Source organism: Oculina patagonica, chromosome 14, assembly GCF_052425735.1.
Source record: "Oculina patagonica isolate OP01 chromosome 14, crgOcupat, whole genome shotgun sequence".
Lineage (NCBI taxonomy): Eukaryota > Metazoa > Cnidaria > Anthozoa > Scleractinia > Oculinidae > Oculina > Oculina patagonica.
This window is the reverse complement of record NC_135771.1, coordinates 19,844,642-19,863,855: the sequence shown is the minus strand read 5'-3', so window position 1 is coordinate 19,863,855 and position 19,214 is coordinate 19,844,642. Positions and strand designations below refer to the sequence as shown.

At 41.7% G+C, this 19,214-nt stretch overlaps 2 protein-coding genes across 2 annotated transcripts in view; one reads left to right on the top strand and one right to left on the bottom strand.

The window, feature by feature from the left end:
- The window catches only part of LOC144638823 (protein zyg-11 homolog), a 37,753-nt gene extending 24,266 nt beyond the window's left edge, over nt 1-13,487 (bottom strand). The window contains exons 1-2 of the mRNA XM_078498104.1: nt 12,218-13,487; nt 10,974-11,114 (exon numbers count right to left, since the gene is read on the bottom strand). Of these exons, the coding sequence (XP_078354230.1) occupies nt 10,974-11,114; nt 12,218-13,168 (1,092 nt within the window). The 5' untranslated portion in view covers nt 13,169-13,487. The remainder of the gene's footprint in view (nt 1-10,973; nt 11,115-12,217) is intronic.
- A 49-nt stretch (nt 13,488-13,536) lies between these two features.
- On the top strand, nt 13,537-19,032 carry LOC144638838 (uncharacterized). The gene is made up of 6 exons (XM_078498124.1): nt 13,537-13,905; nt 14,720-15,447; nt 16,006-16,087; nt 16,541-16,642; nt 17,392-17,555; nt 18,214-19,032. Exons 1-6 carry the CDS (start codon nt 13,641-13,643, stop codon nt 18,286-18,288), a joined length of 1,416 nt encoding a protein of 471 aa, XP_078354250.1. The 5' UTR covers nt 13,537-13,640; the 3' UTR covers nt 18,289-19,032.
- The last annotated feature ends 182 nt before the right edge of the window (nt 19,033-19,214 follow it).

The following is a 19,214-nucleotide window of genomic DNA, read 5'->3' as shown; positions in this document are numbered from 1 at the left end:
AAAATCACTCTCCCTGCATAATCAACATGGACGACTTGGGCGGCCTTGGTACTCATTGGGTTTGTTGCTTTCGAAAAAGAGAAAAAGAAAGCTATGAGTACTTCGACTCTTTCGGTTTGCCCCCACCCGCAGAATGGGAAAATGAGCTTGTTCTTGAAGGAAAAAAAGAGCTTTTTGCGAAACGACAACCAGATTCAGTGGGAAAAAAGCGTGCGGTGCGGTTACTACTGTTTGCTTTTTTTAAACGAACGAAACAAAGGGCGGTCGTTTAAGAAAATTCTTGAAATGTTTTCTGGCGATTTGTTGAAAAACGAGGCTGTGGTCAAAAAGTATTTTTTGCATCAAGTATAAAATGAAGGTGTATTGCGTTAAAGAAAGAAAGTTTACCCCCAACGTGCCTGGCAGTGAAAAAGTGGTAATTACCAAAAATGCCCGAAAAATGTTAAAAGCCAAATGTGTAAGTTGCGGCATCACAAAAACAAGGTTCCTTTCGAAAAGCCAGAGCCAAGGAGGCGCTTTAGCAAGGCACAAGACACGCTTGGTTGACAAAATCGCTGAGGGTGCAAGCATGTTTTTGTCTGGCCCCTCTCCCTCGTTTGCAACGGCAGCTGCGAAACTTGCGGGGCAAGCATTCAAAGGAGTGAGCGACAATGTCAAATATTTTCGAAGAACATAAATTAAACAAAAAAAGACAAAAAAAAAATAAATGGAAATTCAAAAAGTTTACTGCGTGAAAGAAAGGCGTTGCACTTACAACGAGCCTTATACCAAAAGAACTGCGATAAACATCGAAGGTCAAAAAATTCTTGAAGCAAAATGCATCAGTTGCGGCATAAAAAAGGTTGTTCGTTATGACCCGGTAAAAGGTTTTTGGACTCCTAAAGGCGCTTGGAAAGCCAAGCAAAAAACAGAAATTTTTTCTACAGGTATATAAATGAAAGTCTATTGCGTAAAAGAAAGACAGTTCACTCCCAATGTGGAGGGAAGCGAAAAAATCGAGATGACAAAAAATGGCCGAAAAATGTTAAAAGTGAAATGCGCCAGTTGCGGAATAACGAAAACAAGATTCGTTTCAAACAAAACGGGGGCAGGCGTTGACATTCACAAAGCCATCGGCAAGCTACCAAAACCAAAAAAAGGTTGGACTCTACCAGGTCACAACTACACTGGTCCCTACAATCCTCTTGAAAAGCAGCTTACATACGATCCGAAGACCGGAAAGATATTGAAAATCATGCAGAAGCCTACCGGGGCGACAGACGCAGTCGCGATGCAACACGACGTTGATTATTCCGTGTGCGAAGGAAAAAAAGACGTGAAAGGTTGCAAACATACAGCAGACAGAAAAATGGTGAAGGCGCTTGATGCAATTCCCAAAAACAAGCGCCAGTGGGGGCACACTTTGGCAAGAAACACTATCGCGTCAAAGCAGAAGGTCGGCTTGGGTGTCGGTGAAACGATCAACAAAAAGGTCGGTGAGAAAATTCCTGGTTTTAAGCAGGCTCAAGATCTCGGCATGTTGTTAACAGGAGCTCTCGGTGGAGATAAAAAGCTTCTTGAAAAATATTGGTCAGGAGACATAGCAAAGGGCGCTTTCAACACCAAAACGGGGTTTTTCAGCAAAAAGTTTTGGACTCACCCTTCAGAAAACCAAGACCCTTCTTGCTCAGCCACAGTTTATAACAAAAAAACAGGAAAATGGGTTAATCATTATTGTGATTAAATCAAAAAAAAAATTTTTTTGTCTTCAAGTATAATGGCCCCCGCTACCCAATACAGACGAGCCGAAATCAAGGCAATGAAACTGACCTTGGAAAATCAGCAGGCCCACTACGAAAAGACTTCCGCCAAATTCAAGCGCTGGCATACTCGCTGTCAAACAGCTTGCGCTTTAACGGGCGGTGCCGCGACGATTCTTACCGGCTCAGGTCTCGCAGCTTCGCTTTCCGCTGTCGGCATTGTCGTTGGCGGGCCTTTGATTGGAATAGCAACAGTTTTTTCTCTCACTTCAACTTCTTTGGGCGTCACTGTCAAGTTTTTCTTGCAAAAAGCAAAAAAACACAAAAAAATACTTTCACTTGCGGAAGAAACTCTGTTTGCAATCAACTCTCTCACTTCTGCGGCCCTTGAAGACGGACAAATTTCTGACGAAGAATACCAAGAAATCGTCAAAAAGTACAGTGCCTTCTCTTCGAAAAAAACAAAACTGCGTTACTCAAATCACACTGACAGCGCTCGCTCCCACCAATCTTGAAAATGTTTTTCGGCAGTTTTTTTCGTTTTTTCATTTTTCGTCAAATTTTCCTCCAGCTTTTTGATCATTTCTTCTTTTTTTGGCCAAGAATCTGGTAGCTTTTTAAAATAAAAATACAAAAAACATGTGTAGTTAATATGTTTTTTTTTTTGGCAGTCTTTCACCACGTTTGCCAAAAATCGCAGCCTTGATGGATCAAAATCTTGCCAAACAATACCGTTTTTTGTTAAAACTGTTTTCAAATATGACAAGTTCGCTGTCGGCGCAACCGACCTTTTTTCTGTCTCTTCCAGGTATTCGAAATCGTGTGGTTCTTGAAAAACGATTGGTTCAAAAGTTTTCTTTTTCGCAACAAGAACCAAACAGAAATTTTGGATATCTTTTTTTGTCAATGGTTCTGCCCCGTAAAGCACACCATAAGGGTCATCAACAAATGGTTTTTTGTCTTTTAGCCACTTGAGGCTTAAAGATTTGACAAAGTTATAATAAATCGTAGTCATATTATCACTAAAGCCTGCAAGGGTACAAGTGCAATCAACGAAATTTTTTTTTTCTTCCATGTTATATTAAGTCTTTTAAGTTCAAATGGAAAATAATAAATTGGAGGCACGTTACTACAGCCCTCAAGGATACTGGAAAGGAATTTCTGCAATAAAAAAATTAGCCCAAGCCGCAAAGGTTTCCGAAGATACTGCAAAAAGGTGGCTCGGAAAACAAGCTTTTTGGCAAATCTACCTTCCCGCACCACGATACGTTCCTCGTCCAAAGTTTGATGTATCTTCTCCCAACGCGGTCCACCAGGCGGACCTTCTTTTTCTTCCTCATGACAGATTGCCGCGAGGGCGAAAAGTTTACAAATACGCGTTGACTGTTGTTGACGTTGCCAGCCGTTACAAAGAGGCCGAGCCTTTGACCTCAAAAGATTCAACTGAGGTTGCAAAAGGTTTTCGGGCAATTTACAGGCGTAGTGCACTGAAATGGCCACAAATGCTGCAAGTTGACCCCGGGCGCGAATTTATGGGCGCTGTTACCAAAGAAATGGAAAATCAAAAAACAGCTATTCGACGCGGGCGTGTTAACATTCACAGAGATCAGGCCATTGTTGAACGTTTCAACCGCACACTGGCAGAGCGCCTGTTTGGTTATCAGTACAGTGTCGAGTTGACCCTGCCATCTGGCCAGCGGTCGACAGCGTGGGTTAAGAGGCTACCCGAAGTTATTGCCGCTCTGAACAACGAAGTTACACGGCTGACGGGCAAAAAACCCTCAGAAGCTATTAAATTAAAAGCCGTTGCCGCCAAGCCGTCGACTCCTTATTTGAGGCCTGTTGGTAAAAGCGAAAAAAAGCTCCCCTCCTCCGTGAATGTTAGATATTTGTACCAGCCGGGCGAGTTAGAAGGTGGCGGAAAACGTGCCACCGATCCAATCTGGTCTTTAAAAGTCTTTTCGCTTGAAAGAGCTGTAATGAAACCGAACGAACCTGTTTTGTATTACTTGCAAGACGGCCCTAAGCGTGGCTTTGTGCGCGAGGAGCTGCTCGTAGTACCTCCTGATACCGCCCTTCCACCAGTCAATGCCAGCTAAACGTGATATTCAATCGGTTCGGTATGTATTCCATCTTCAAGCACCCAACGTTTGTCGTAATAGGCGCTCAAACCCAGTTTTTCCTGCTCGTAAGTTACCATTTTTCCTTCCTTCATACGGAAGCCTCTGTTTGTTGCCATGTCTTTATGACCATTCAGAGCGGCCTTAAATCCTTGCCATCTTATTTCGTTTTGCGTCTTGGACATCCCCTTAGTGCTGAACTTCTTTTTTTCACCTTCTGGTTCCTCAATAAAATAACACTTTGAGCAGAGCGCAATCATCCGGCTGCCCGTACACTCAAGCTTAAAGAGACCAGGGGTGCGGCCGCTCCACTTGTCCCAAGCCAGCCATTGTTTTTTTTGGGTCTCGAATTCTTGTTTTAGCTCAGGTTTTACGATGTCCTCAAGCTTCGAAGCAGAAATGGCCATGTAACAGCTGTCCGTGTCCATCTGAATGAGCTCAAAGTCTTTTCGATCAAAATACTTGTCTAAAAAGTCATAGTAAAACTTGAGCATGCGCAGCTTTGCTAACTGGTAAACCGCGATCCCAACTTGAAAAGGCCTGCTGATCGTTATCCGCGGCTTACGACTTTCCAACTCGTACGCTTGCCCGATTTCATCTAAGTCACTAAAATACGCACTTCGCAGGGCTCTGTCAACCACTTTCTCATCTTTGGTGTATATCACATTCGTTTGCCGTTCTAGTGCCTCGATCAGCTTCCCGTATGGAGTGTTTCCAAACAGCTTAAACACGTCAGCCAGCAAGGCCTTGCTCTTATCAACATCACCTGTTCTCCGCGCCTCTGTCACTTGTTCTACAAACCAGGGGAAGATCTTTTTCGGTTGATAGTCAATCGTTCGGTAAACCGCCGTTATCTCTGCCCCGTGTTCCACATACCAGCGCAGCAGTGGAGCATACAAAAGAATTTTTTTGGCTGATAGGGCCCCAACGAGCTTTTTACCATCTCCACGATTTCTTTTTGTTTTTTTCAAGTATTCATACATGTGTTGTGGAACGGCTTCGGCTGGCACCTCTTTGTTGTAAAAGAATGGCGGCATCTCTTCAAACGTTTTCCACAAATTTTTTGGAATTTCTATGTCAACTTCCGCGAATCCAAACCATTTGGGTATATGAGAAGGGTTTTCTCCTTTCAAGTTTTGCATAAGGTCATAGGCAGCAAAGGTTTCCATTCCTGTATAGTACCGAAGTTGTTCTTTTCCGCATGGCATGTCTTCTAACATTGTTGACAAATAGAGGGCATTTGCGTCGTAGCCAACGATGTTTTTGCACAATTTTGCTTTTTCGAACTGGTGGTCTCTTATCTTTGTGACGTCAACTTCGTGGTACCTTGTGAATACTATGCTCGGTCCTCCAACAACAGCCCCTTTCAGCATATAATACGCTTGTTTGCTCGGGCTGTACATTTCTGCTCCCCTCTCAACCGACCCACGAAGCAAGTAATGCAAACTCACGCCTGGAATGCTGACGGCGTCTTTTAGGATGTCAACACCCTTTTCAGTGTAAAAAGCTTTCATTTTTTCTAGAGCTTCTAGGCCGGGAGCCACATCAAGGTTATTGTAATAGCGAAGCCAATCTGCAAAAGTTCGCATTCCCTTTTCTCGAAACAGTTTTTTACAAGCTTTCCATTCTGAAAGTTTTAGCACAAAAGAGTTTTTCAACTTTGAATACCAAGCAAGATAATCCGGCAACCCTGGGTAGTCAAGCTTCTCGGGGGAGTCAAACCACTCATAAGGAAACCACGATTTCGTAGCCTCACATCCGTATGCCTTAACCCACTTTTCATAGCTTGTTCCTGGCCCAAGGTAGTTGATAATGTCAAGGAAACGGAAGCCCTGAGTGAGCAAGAACATAATTTTGTTACAGTTTTTTGCCACTCTGACTTTGCCCGTTGTGTCAGCAAGGCGGTCTGCGAAGTTATTTTTGATCAGATTCAGATCGTAACTGCCAGAGTTGAACCCAACAACAGGTACCTGGTTGCACCATTCCTCAATTTTTTGTCGCTGCGCTTTTGGAAGCAGGCCAACGTCTTTTGGCATGAATTTCGCTCTTACTTGAGCCCGGATGTTTTTTCCGCGTCTCTCCAGCTCTTCCATAAACTTGCGGACCAGCTCCGCGGGGTCTCTTTCACAGATGTGGGTGGGCTCTCTTTCAAGGGTGTCACCGATGCTTACCGAGATTGGCACGTGTGCGTTTTCGATCGTGAGTGTTGGCGTTGGTTCCTTTCTCTGATTATTGTCGCCGTACGCCTCGAAATCGTACAAAATCGCGTGCGGGTAGCTTTTTGTTTGCGCCCGCGGTGTATCAACAACGATTTTCCTTACTTCGCACGCCCAAGCCTCGATCACGCGGTAGCCGGCCCTTCGTAGCAATCTTGTACGTTTCATTGTGGCTTTGAACCTGTCTTCGCGTGTTTGGTCGTTGCGGTCAATGATTTTGTTACGATCTTGCGGGTAACATTTTCGACACCCGTGCCAGTGGCAGCCGTGGTATTGAAATACAGTTTTGGAAATAGGGTCGTACCCGTCGACAGGTGCGCGCTCAACCCAACGCTCGCCACCATGTCCGCACATTGCGTGGTGAATGTGAATTTTCCGCCGCTTGGCTTCTTGGTCAAGCCACCGAAGCGATTTTTTGGAAGCTTGATTGCTTGGATAGAAAGCCTTCTCAAAGCTTGTCTGTGGTTCTTCAACCTTTTTGCCCGGGCAATCAATTATTGTTTTTCCTTGGCTGCAAGTTTGATAATGCCGTTTAAGGTTACAAACTTTTGTAAATCTCGCGTTGCAATGGGCGCATGCATACGTATTGGCTAACTTTTCAATATTTTTAATGACAAACGCGTGCCCTTCGTAAATGCCGATTGTCAAAATGTTCTTTAGCATAGCTGGAGGGTTTCTTTTTAGATGCCATACGACTTCCTCATCTTTTACCCTCACAGGCTCATAAACTCGGATGCCGAGCCAATCAGAGAAAGCGGCACCCTGATTCAGATGCCTTTCAACTTTATCTAATTCATCAAGAGATGTTTTTGGGCAGTCGGTCGGCACAGTTTCGAGTTTGAAGAAACTCTTTGCGAGACGACGGGCTGCTGCTGTGCTTCGATCAATACGCGCTCCTTGGTGCACAGCAATACAACGCCATAGACACAAATTATCAAGATAGGTATCTAGCGCAACCATCGACCGGCCATGCGCAAGGTTGCGAAGCCAGTCTGGTAAAGGGCCTGTGCCTAACAGCGGTTGTCGGTCAAGCACAACCTTTACATCAACATTAAAAAAGCTTTCAAACTTCCACTTTGTAGAAGGTCTTTTAATATTGTCAGGGGCCAGGCGTTTTGTCTCCTGTTCGGTCAACCATTTTTCCGCTGCAGAAAGCTTATTAATCCAAGGTGAGCCTTTGTTAATGTAGTAAACAATGACCGTATCATCTTCAATGTTGCGCAACTGATACGAGTAAACATGCCTGATATAAAACGCTGTGATCACATTTTCTCGAATTTTTTCCATAAAGTTTGGTGTAAGGTCTTTTTCCAGACCTCTAATGAAGCGCCATCGAATAAAACGCCGGCCACTCTTTTCCTCCCCCTCGTCTTCCGCGACATCAAGAAGGTTTAAAATCTCATTCTGATAATTTGTTGCCACCCAATTTTCGTGTGGTACAAAAGGATCAAATTCATTTTGATGTTCTTCCTTTTTTGCTCCTTCTTTTCTTTGTGAAGAAGTCGCTGAGGGGGTTTTGGGTGATACTTTTGTGCAAGCAACGGTTTTAGCAAACGCTTTTGCACTTCAAGAGGGATCGGTTCATCCAGTATATTACGGACAACTTCACGAAGTGGGCCCGACATTTGAGGCATTCGCTCAATTTGTTGCTCAACAAACTTGTCAAATTGACTTGCTTTGTTCGCGGTCAACAAGGTCTTGCTGAAAGCCATGTAACTAAAAAGCACAAATGTTCAATTGACATGAAGCCGCGAGCGGCATGCAAATTTGTGCGTGGGTGCCGGGGTTTACCCGAATGATATTTTTAGACGTTAGTAAGTTGTTTTCATTCCTGTGTGCTTAAAATCTGAGTTCTAAGCACTCTGGAATGTAAAATCTATTGTTTTACACGTGCACAACTATTGTTCTTTTGATTTAATGCATGTGATATCAATTATGACTCATTGCCGTCTAATTCAGTGTGGTATTTGTCGAATTACGTTGAAAGCGTGACAGTCACGGGCTTGTTTGAACATGTCAAGGGCTTGCCTGAACATGGTATGCAAATTTTGTTTTTTTCCGCGTGGGTAAACAAAGTCGGGGAATTTACCGTGACTCATTAACACTTGCCAAAAAACGCACTCCAGCTGCGATAAAAGCGTCTAATTCGAGGTGGTATTTGTGTGACTCCCTCTATACTACTGCAAGGATATTTGTTTCTTGGTTATCAGGAGCTTCACGCCGAAAATCCCGGTGCAAGTGTTTGCATTCCTAATTACGAAAGCGCTGTGAAAGTCTAAAAATCTAATTTAATTAATTTGCGGTTTTCTCTTGGCGCCACGAAGTCTGCAGGAATCCTAACACAAACACACAATACAAGCGATGTTCATGAGAGTTCCAGCAAAAACGTAGACTAAACTGCGCATGCGTTTGGTGTAAAGTACGTTGCCCTAGAACTTCGAGTTGTACCACAAGGAGAGCAAATGGTTTTCTGAAACAAATATATACCTTTGAGATCTTCATATGAAAGTAACGTAGATGTGCTCCAGGTTTTACCTAGGGGTACGGTCAGGTGCTCCCCACCCCCACCCACTTCACAAGGAATAATTAATTAATTGCTATTAATTAATTAATTGACTATTAAAGTTTACACCATAGCGCTTTAGGGGTTTAGGGGTTTGGGGCTTTAGGGGTTTAGGGCTTTAGGGGTTTAGCGGACGACAGCCCCAACAAACCATCACAATAGTGCATTCTGCACTAAAAATATATGTATAGGAAACAAGCAAAACTATTTGAAAAATTTCAAAGTAGAGACAACTTAAACTGTGACAGGCACACACATACCTAAATGGAGTAAGGATTAGTGAGAAATTATACATGGAAAGTCACCAGAAGATGAAGAAAGAAAAAAGGAAAAGAAAATATGTTGGAAAAATTCTGGGATATTCCTAAAAAAGTCTGGGATATTCCAAAAAAGCCACTTGGCATGACTTGAGATTGACAACAAATACCTGGCTGATTTGAATTTATTTTTCTATTTCTTATTTCTGTAAATGTATATTCGAAGATTGCGAGGCAAAAGGTATCGTCTGCTTACGAGGCTAGTAACCCAGGCCAGCAAGTCAACACATTTTAGATCACATATAAAAGAGATGGTGTTGTGATCATTTTTTGTACAATGAGGTTTAGGTTTGTGTGGCATCTGGGGACTGACTATGCAATAATTTGGTCCCATGTGACCTTGCGGGAGGATGAAGTGAAAATCGGTAGTCGATCGAAGTTGTAATCAAAAATCAGTAGTTTTTTAGTAAGTTTACAGTCAATAAATTTGTTGTGTTATATCAACTTGGTATTGGAATCAACAGATGGGGATGCTTGTCGTCTCACTTAGGAGTGAAAATGTCTGATTTTGGTCTCACTAAGAGGGTTCTGGGCAAAATGACAATTTTTTAGCTGCCAAGGTCTTGCTAAGAATAAATATAGAAATATCTATTTCCAAATTATTTAAAATGTTGTCTTTTACGGGTCAAAAAGAAAAGCAGCTCACCAAGGTAGGTCTCCTTTAGGAGTATAGTTCAAAATTTAAAAAACGAGCATCCCCATCTGTTTTATATGGGAGCTCCTCTCCCCAGGGGGAGCTAGTCCATCACATGGCTACTCCTTAACATTTAATTTGCCAGTACCCATCTATACACCTTGGTGGAGAATGGTATGCAACAAATGCAGACTGCAGACCTGCAGACTGGCGCTCCTGTTAGCCTGAATAGCGTTCCGGTTAGCAAGGTTAGTGCCCGGGGGGGGGGGGGGTACTCCCTATAATGGCCTATACGGGGAGGCTCCGCCCGAAAGGGGTACCTTTTTCAGGCTTCAGGTATATAAAAGGGTAGGGATTTCACGAGTTTAAGTATATGAAAGGGTATGGAAATCTGTTATTTGGCTATTTAAAAGGACCTTTAATTAAAAGATTTTGAACAGACGCAATTTATGGCTGTATTATTCTAATTTATTAAGCGCTACATAAAAATGACAAGAAAACGTCCTATTTTAAGTCCACGCCATGTCTCTTAGGTATATGAAAGGGGTACCTTTTTTCAGTTAAAGGTATACGAAAGGGGTACAATTTCTCTCAAAAATGGTATATGAAAGGGTAAGGGGTTAGAACTTGGGGCGGAGCCTCCCCGTATAAAACTTTTTTGAGTACCCCCCCGGGGGTTAGTGCTCCAGTTAGTCTGTTTACAGTTACCGGAAGCTCACAATAATGGTAATGGTAACACAATATAAGTTTGCTAATCTGCAGTCTGCATTTGTCAGACACCAAGTGGAGAAAGGCGCTGTGAGAGTAAAGTGTTACTTGCCTAAAAAGACAAGTGACAAAGTGGCTGGCCAGGGCTCAAATCCAGATGTCTGCTTGCTCCACCAGCTCATTTACCATAAGTGAGCCCACCCCACTTATTAACCAGTTATTGTACAGCATTTTATTTGTTTATTTAATGTAGTAAAGTTCTTTTTGTTGCAGTACACTTGAATCCCAATTTCTCGAACGCTCTGTTTTTAGAAACTCCCGATTTTTCAAACCAATTTTTTGTTTCCCTTGGATAGTGCTTCTCTGTAATTTTACCCCCAATTTCTTAAACCTCCCGATTTCTTGTAGCCTCCCACCCAGTCATTCTTAGGGGCGATCCATGCCCCTAAGAATGACTGGGTGGGAGGCTAGATTTCTTGGAGCAAGTTGCCCTTCAAGGAGATTTAAGAAATTAAGATTCCACTGTATTACTACCAAGAGTTGGTACAAGCTAGAGAGTGATGCACAGTACAGGAGGCTACGGAGAGAAACTGTTGATGGCCTATGCTCCTGAGAAGGAGTGAAGGGCGAACTACTATTAATACCAACCGAACGTTAACCTAAACAGTAGATTTACCTGAAGTACTTCAGGGGGTTTTTCTGTCCAGTTCTTACTGATGTGAAACAAGCCACGTAAAGCTGCTCCCATGTAAGATGCTCTGTCTGGGTACGCTCGCAGTGAAGACAAAATCCATTGCTCGTTGCCATCCCCAGTAACCTGAAAGTATAAAAAACTTGATCAAACTCCAATCAGACCTTGAAAAATACTGTTGTAACACAGCCACTCCAGAACTGTGCAGTGCAATACCATAACTCAGATGCCCATTCATACGCATGCTGATATTTTGGGATGGCCGACTTGTAAGCAGATTAAGTTTGTCCGTGGATATTTATCAGGCTTACAACTTGGCTGAATTAAACCACAAAGACAGTAAGCAGGCTTCTATTAATAAACACATTTTTACAGACAGACCCCAGGGGTACTCCCATATATCAGCTATATAGGTATGTGCCGCGAAGACAAGGATTAAACTGGAATGCAAGATAGTCAGTCCCACCACCAAAGGAGACAGCTTTCGTAAGGTCTGCACACTTTAGAGGACTAGTCCCTTTGTTTGAACCACCCATTTTCATTAAAAAATCTAGTCACAGCAACTTAATGTTAATCCCTGTGACAAGTCTCACGAATTCAAACTGGTTTGAATTGTGAGACTAGTCGCTAGGAATTTTGCTTGTCCCCTTGTGTGAACTGTTTGTGGGACTACTCCCAGCAACCAAAATAAAAAAAAATTAATCAATCAAAAACCAAACTGGTGGGTTCCTGCGACTAGTCCCTTCATGCCAACACAGCAGGGGACATGTCACTGCAAATAGACGCACACTTATTGTGCGACTGGTCCTTTTTGTGTGTACTGTGTGAGTGGCTAGACACAAGAAACAGACCATGTAACTGGCATGGTCCCTTCATGTGTGCTAATCTTTAAGCTTTCTTGCATAATATAGGTAGCTATCTTAAGTTGAGTGTCTAGTTAGGGGATGTTCCATTGTAACTTTAAGCCCTGGCCAAACGAGGATGAGAGTTGATGAGAGTTGACTCTCATGAAAGTTTTCGTCAACTCTCATCAACTATCATTAACTTGGGCCAAATGAGAACGAGAGTCCGCCAAACTCTCATCGACTCTCACGAAAAATTTGAGCATGTTCAAAGTTAAGGAGAGCGCATAAGAGTCGATGAGAGTGCATGAGAGTTCCATGCCAAACAAGAGTGAGAGTTTGAACTCTCATCCTTGTTTGGCCCGGGTTTTTTGTTTACTAACTCACCTCAATGCAAGAAGACAAGCTCTTTATAACTTCATGTGATGACAACTCAGTCATACAAAGCCCAAGGAATTGGAGTTTAGAGTGACAACTGAGGAATGATTTCAATTGTTCAACACATTCCATCAGATTACGAGAACCAGAGATATCTAGATACACCAAGTCTGGCATCATTTCCTGATCTGCTAACATTTTCTGAAGCTTAGCAGCATCTGGAAACCAAACACTATAACTTTGTCGATCATCTTTTCTGGAAATATCAAGCTTTTGTAGTGATACAAAGTTCTTGAACTCAATGGGGTTTTTCCATGCAATTGGTGCATTATATGCCAGTAATATCTTGAGTTGACCTCTCAAGTTTCCAAATGAGACAGTCTCACAGATTTCAGTGTTGGAAATGTTCACACATTCTAAACAATCCAAACACTGCGATGCCATGGACATCGCTTTGTCATCTACAGGGGTATTGCTTATGTCTAAATGCGTCAAATTCTTCATTGGCCAGACAGTGGAAAAATCCAGGACGAACGACGTGTCACTCAAATTGAGTTCCCTTACTGTTGACGACATTCCATTCAACAGTTCAAATAATAATGATGATGATATCATTGTAGTTCCACGCAAGTCTAGTTTGATTACCCTGTGCTTGCTAAAAAGAAGTTTAAGAATAGTGCTTTCAACTCGACATTTTTCAAGATAAAACTTTCTTATTCTGCAAGTCTTGGGGTTAATAAACAAAGATGCTGTCATCGTTGTCAGTTTTCCATTGCATGAGAGAATTTTTATGATGTTCTCTGCAAGTTGTTCGTGTAAAAGCAGTGGAGAGTCGAAGGTTAGTCTTTCAAAGGGAAAGCCACAAATATCAATGACATCTTCGTGACACAATTCCTCAATGTTTTCACTGATACAGCTCAAGCATAGCTCTTCAAGAGAGGCTGGTGAAATGGTTTTCATGATTAAAAGGCGGTTTTACGAGTTAGAGAAAACGTAAAACCTAAACTTTGTCCACTGTTTCGGGACTGTTTAGAAGCAAACCACAGAACATCGATTTGAGGCTGTTTTTGACACTACTCTTGCTTGTCCAGCAAAACTTTGCAGCTCCGTCGAGATCCGTCGAGATGAGTAATACCCTTCAAACAGAGTGTAAAGCTATGTCTGCCAATTTCAATTTGGCATTCTGTGCACTTTCAATTTTCAATTTCAAAGTCTTCTTCTCAAAGTTTCTCTATCGTGGAGTTGTTATTGACTTGGTAGCCACTCCTTCCTTTGCCTCGTTTCCTACACGACAGTAAGCCGAGTACTTCCGGTTCATTATCGATTGATTTATTTTCTTCATTCGAATTTCCGGCCGTTGAAATGTTTACCTCATTTGTAAACTTCTAAAGATTTCCGAAAGTTTGCTGCATCTAAACATTGATACGCAAAGATGTCTTCAAAGAGAGCAAAATGGAAAGATTCAGCTCACAAAGCAAGGCGAGTTTCACAGAGTTCATCCGCACATTCGACACGAAAAAGCAGTATCATCGGCGAAGAAACTTCCGCGAAAGAGCTTGAAGAATACCTAGAGACCTTGAAGAAAAAATCGGGGATCAAGGGTCTCTGGACAGGACAAAGTTTTGATAGAGTTGTTCGTGATGAGGAAGATAAAACTCCTGATATTTCAATTTCTAGCATGGAGGATGACGAATTAGGTAAGATGGTCGCTCTACAAAATATGATCTTCCGGACCGACGGATTTTTTGAAGGTCCAAATATTTCTGTTGTTTAAACGGCCTTTCAGTCTCTGATCTCTCAATTTCAATGCTCAAACATATCTCTAGTGTCTTTCTGAGTTCTGAATAAGCTTAATCATTAATGATTATTCTGCATTTACCCCAGGGCAAGCAAAACAGGACTCAAATATACAGTTGTTAATACAACGTTTTGAAGGGGAATCACATGAGCTCTGTTACCAAGCAACCAACCCCGGTTCCAGTAGCTAAGCAACATCCTTATAGATCATTTTAATTTTGCTTTGAATAAAGCTTTACTATTAGAGAGAAAAGGGTTTTCATTTCTCAACATGGCAGGTCTACACAAGATTGTGCTGTTCATAAAATTATGGCCCCCCCCGGTAAAAACCCCCAGAGGAAAGAAAATATATTTACAAGAACTATGAAACAACTTAGTCCAAGTAAAAACCAGTGGTGGATCTAGGGGAGGGCCCCTGGGGGCCCGGGCCCCCACCTTAGTATTTGGCCAAATAGAGGCCAGAAGGGCCAAGAAAAATTATTTTCGAAATCAGGGCCCCTCCTTATTACAGGGCCTAGATGATCGGGCCCCCTACTTACCTGAAGGTCTGGATCCGCTACTGAAAACCAAATGTCTCTTGTCCCTGCGGCTTCATTTTTTGGGGCTGCCTCTATTTTTTTAATAAGTGTTATTGGAAAAGTTGTAACAAACAAACACCCAACAACTTTGTACAGCACAAGTTTTGCTATATAATACTTTTCTTGTTATTTCCAGGTGAAAGGCTTCCATCAGAAAAAGCAGATGATGATGATGATGATGATTTTAAGGTTAATGTCCAGATGTTCTCACGAACACCATCACCAACAAACGATGACTCCACTGAAAGTTCTGTCAACCCAATGAAAGGATTACAAATGGCTGAATTTGCTTTCAGTGAAGAAGAATTACCAGACAACATATTAGCAAATAACAAACTGGATGATAAATTGAAGAGCTTGACAATTTCTGATAAAGATGTCAGATCAGTCGTGAATGATTTATCGGAACCTGCTGAAGTATTGACTGAGGACGAGGTTGAGGAAGAGATTGAGGAGGATGTAGTTGACAGTGTTGTCGCAAATAATAAGAATGTCACAAGCAGACGCAGGAGCCTCTCAAATGATAATAAATCGCCTCCGAAATCAGTTAGTGATGCTGAAAACCAGACTAGAAGCAAACATGAAAGAAGTCCCACAAAATCACACCATTCTTACACAACTGACTTTTCATCTGGAAGTGAGATTAAAACACGTAGCGATAGGTCACATTCTCGGACATACAGTGATCAAAAAACCTCAAGGTCGTCAAGAACATCCAGATCATCTAGAAGTTCAAGGTCATCACAAAATTCAAGATCCTCACAAAGTTCAAGGTCATCACAAAGTTCAAGGTCAACACAAAGGTCAAGGTCATATGAAAGGTCAAGGTCAAAAAGAAGCAATTCAGATTATAGCAAGAGCAAGGTAGAGAATTTGTCATATACCATTTGATGGGTCTGTTGATACAATTCAACAAATCAAAATCTCATTGAACTGTCTTGTGTAGAGGTGCCGATAGAAAGAACATGTTGCAGCAACATGTACATGTAGCAGGGACGAAATCAATAACCAAGTAAACACGCAAGAAAATGTAGCAGGAATATGTGTTCTCCCATTTTGTGTAGATGATGTAATTTTGTCCCAGTAAGGGGCGAATCAGACTGTACAATTTGGTTTACAATTATCACATGCAACACTCTTACACCATGACTACATAATCAATCTACCACATCCTTTTGACAAACACATGCACAAGTAAATGGTCCTAAATCATGTTGTAAGCATGTGGTAAGGCTGTCACATACGACAAAGTTGTACCATGTAAATCAGCCCTTATTTGTCCCCAAGAGATATCCCTTACCCTTATACAGTACAGTTCGTTGCCATTTTGCAATAAATAATTCATTTCATTGGCAATGCACCCAGTCAGAATATCTTACAGCTACAGCGCTGATATATTGTTTTCCTTGATTTCAATGTCAGAACACTGATAGTGGTAATAAGTACAAGAGTGATGTGGGAGTTCAAACAGTACCACCAACAGAACAGTTCACCATGCCACCAGGTAACCATAGTAACAAAAAAAACATACTCTGCAGTAACAGTTAACCATACTACCAGGTCACCATAGCAACAATTTAAACCATGCTCCCTAGTAACAGTTAACGTACTATCAGGTAACCATAACAACAGTTTACCATACCACCAGATAACCATAGTATATTACAATTGATTATACTTTCAGGTAACCATAGAAAGAGTTTATCATACTACAGAAATGTACTAGGTAACCTTAGCAACAGTTTATCATACTACTAGGGAACCACAGCAATAGTTTACGATACTACTAGTTATTCATAGTTTCAGTTAACTTAACCACCTGACATCCATAGCAGCAATGTACCAAACCACCAGGTAACCATAGCAACAGTCACCATACTACCAGGTAACGATAGTGCTCAACAGTGACTGACTCGAGCATTCATTTATGCATTCATTCATTGAATGATTTTCTTAGGCCTTGGTGTTGGCATGGCAACAAGTGGTCCACGACTCGGTATGCAGTATGTTGACCCATCACCAATAGCAACACACATAGTATCACCAGAGGCCATGGAAGGTGAGTGCGCGGCCTGTTGTCTCACTAATAACAGCCTTGCTTACAAGTAACAGTTATCTTGGTCACATTTGAGAAACTGGGAATTAGTCATTCTTATCCCCAGAGCCGCTTGTCCTGTTTAGCCAGCTAAGCCTGGGGCAAGAGAAACAAGTTGCTCTGGGGACACGATACGGACACCCGTGTAGTGTCTGATATTTTGTTACACGCGTGCATAAATTCAAAACCTGCAGCCAATCAGAAACCTACACAGATCTTTGTAGAGCTACGTCATTACCACCACCTGGTTAGCTCAGTTGGTAGAGCGCCGGACTGCTGTGCGGGAGGTCGTCAGTTCGAACCCCATACCGGACCAACACTCAGGGTCTTAAAATAACTGAGGAGAATGTGCTGCCTTTGTAATTACATCTGCAAATGGTTAGACATTCTAGTCTTTTCAGAAAAGGATGATAAACCATAGGTCCCATCTCCTGTATTTTCAGTCTACTTATAACAGGGGACGTTAAAGAACCCACGCACTATTCACAAAGAGTGGGGCATGAAGCATCCGGTGTTGTGGTCGGGCCTTTACAATTGTGTAGTAAATTACAGTATGTGTAAAGCGCATTTGAACATATACATATCAAAAATGCCCTATATAAATGCTTTATGATTGCATTATCTTAGAATCTCAGACGTATCTCGCACAGGAAGAAACGATCAGCAATTTTTAGTTTTAAATTTTTAAACATGTTTCTTGTGTTAATTCTTAGCTATGACAGCATACAATCCAGCCCTTGTAGCGTTGAATAACATGCTACGAGAACAGATCCGATTGGTGGAACAGTTCGTGGACATCAATCAAAGAATGTATCAGTCCTACTCCACTGGACTTAACAGTAACTTCCGGTACACGACACTCGAGGACACGCAACAGGTGAGCTGTAAACACGCACGCAGAATAAAACTCGCGCGCGACTCCCGCGTGTGGCAGTACACCTTGTAGTGACAGTTGTAGGCAGTCACCTTGTAGGCCAGTGTGGGTTTTTCTGTTTCGAAATTCTTTGAAAAAGGTGCAAAGATGTAAAATTTTATAACTAAGATATTTGTGGCCTATACTTGGAAAACCGGCGAGGGATTTTACTGGGATGTTTCTCATAACAAATATGGAGTGGTGGGGGTAGGGGAGGGATGGATTGGTGGCTGGATGCCTGTGGTAGCACAGTTCTTATAAAAGAACGTCGTAAAAACCCAGTTATACGGGCAACATTTTTTTCAACTTGTCTCGCAACATTTTTGTATTGAAATGTGTTAAGTGTTGTGCGTATTACCTCCGGTATTGCAAATTGTGGCAACATGTTATGCGAAGTAGACAAGAGTTTAACTTTGGGAAACATGTTGCCACAACTTGCAATATGGGAGGTAATACGTGCAAACTCGTTACAACTTGCAACTGTTGCGAGGCAAGTTGGAAAAAATTGTTGCCCGTATTACTGAGCCTCTGTTGTTTTGCATCTAAAAAACCGTGTGAATTTTATATTTTTTTAATATTCGACTTCTCAAAGACATGTTGTTTTGTTTCTTTCTCTCTGTAGTTTATAAGGAAGAATCGGCCGAAAACAATTTCCTACGAAGAAGCTCTGGAACAAGTTAAACAAGAACAAAGATGACAAAAGGAGAAAACAAGTTCTTTACATTGGAGTGAATCAGCAATAGTTTCTTACATTTCTCTTCGTTGTGGCTACGAGAGCGTAGTTTCCAATATCAGGAATTAAATGCTGTTAGTTGATACGATGGAAAAGTAAACGATGGAGACCTAAGGATTGCAGAATGTTCGGAATATAGCAGTGTCGGAACAAGATTTATTTAAAGCAAACTACGTGGAGCTGGTAATAAGTTAAAAAGACACTGAAAGACAACAACATTGTGGCAAAAAAATCCGTTTTTATGAAAGAACGTGGACCATAACATTGAAGTCCCGTCGTTTCTTTCTTCTTCTTTTTAACTCGAACATTTCCTTTACGTAATCAGCTACAACAAACAAATTTTGATACCGAAAGACAGTGGATGCGGTCACATCTAGACTGCTAACTAAAAGTTAAGACGGCGTTCACTATAGTTAGATATTTCGGTAATGTGACCGCTTCTCTGTTCGCCCTAACTATAGTTAGAAAGTTTACGCCTTGCTGATCCAGAAAAATACCCACTAACTACAGTTATACCCAAGCAAGGTTCATGGGTTAGTCTTAAGTTTACAAACGAAAAGCCAATCAGAATGCGACAATTCTTTTCGCACGTGCGAGATGAACATAAATATGCAAAACAAAGCGTCAAAGGAAGGAAAACAAGAAAAACAACATGCTTAGAAATTACATATCACCAATGTTAGCAAAAATAAAGCTTGAATTCTTCGATTTCTAGCATCCTTACTTTATTTTATTTTCTTCAACGCCGAAATGTCGTGCAAAAATAGAAAAATTGAGAAGAACTGTCATGAACTAATTTAAATAGTTGGCGTACTATTTTGGCGCACTTTTTGGCGTACTATTTTGCATACTATTTGGCGTACTATTTGGCGTACTTTTTTGGCGTACTT

Bases quoted from the DNA above. Each gene is read 5' to 3' on its own strand.
- LOC144638838 (XM_078498124.1), top strand. From the start codon at position 13,641: ATGTCTTCAAAGAGAGCAAAATGGAAAGATTCAGCTCACAAAGCAAGG. The intron at 13,906-14,719 runs GTAAGATGGTCG...TGTTATTTCCAG, and splicing joins CATGGAGGATGACGAATTAG to GTGAAAGGCTTCCATCAGAA. The intron at 16,088-16,540 runs GTAACCATAGTA...TGATTTTCTTAG, and splicing joins ACAGTTCACCATGCCACCAG to GCCTTGGTGTTGGCATGGCA.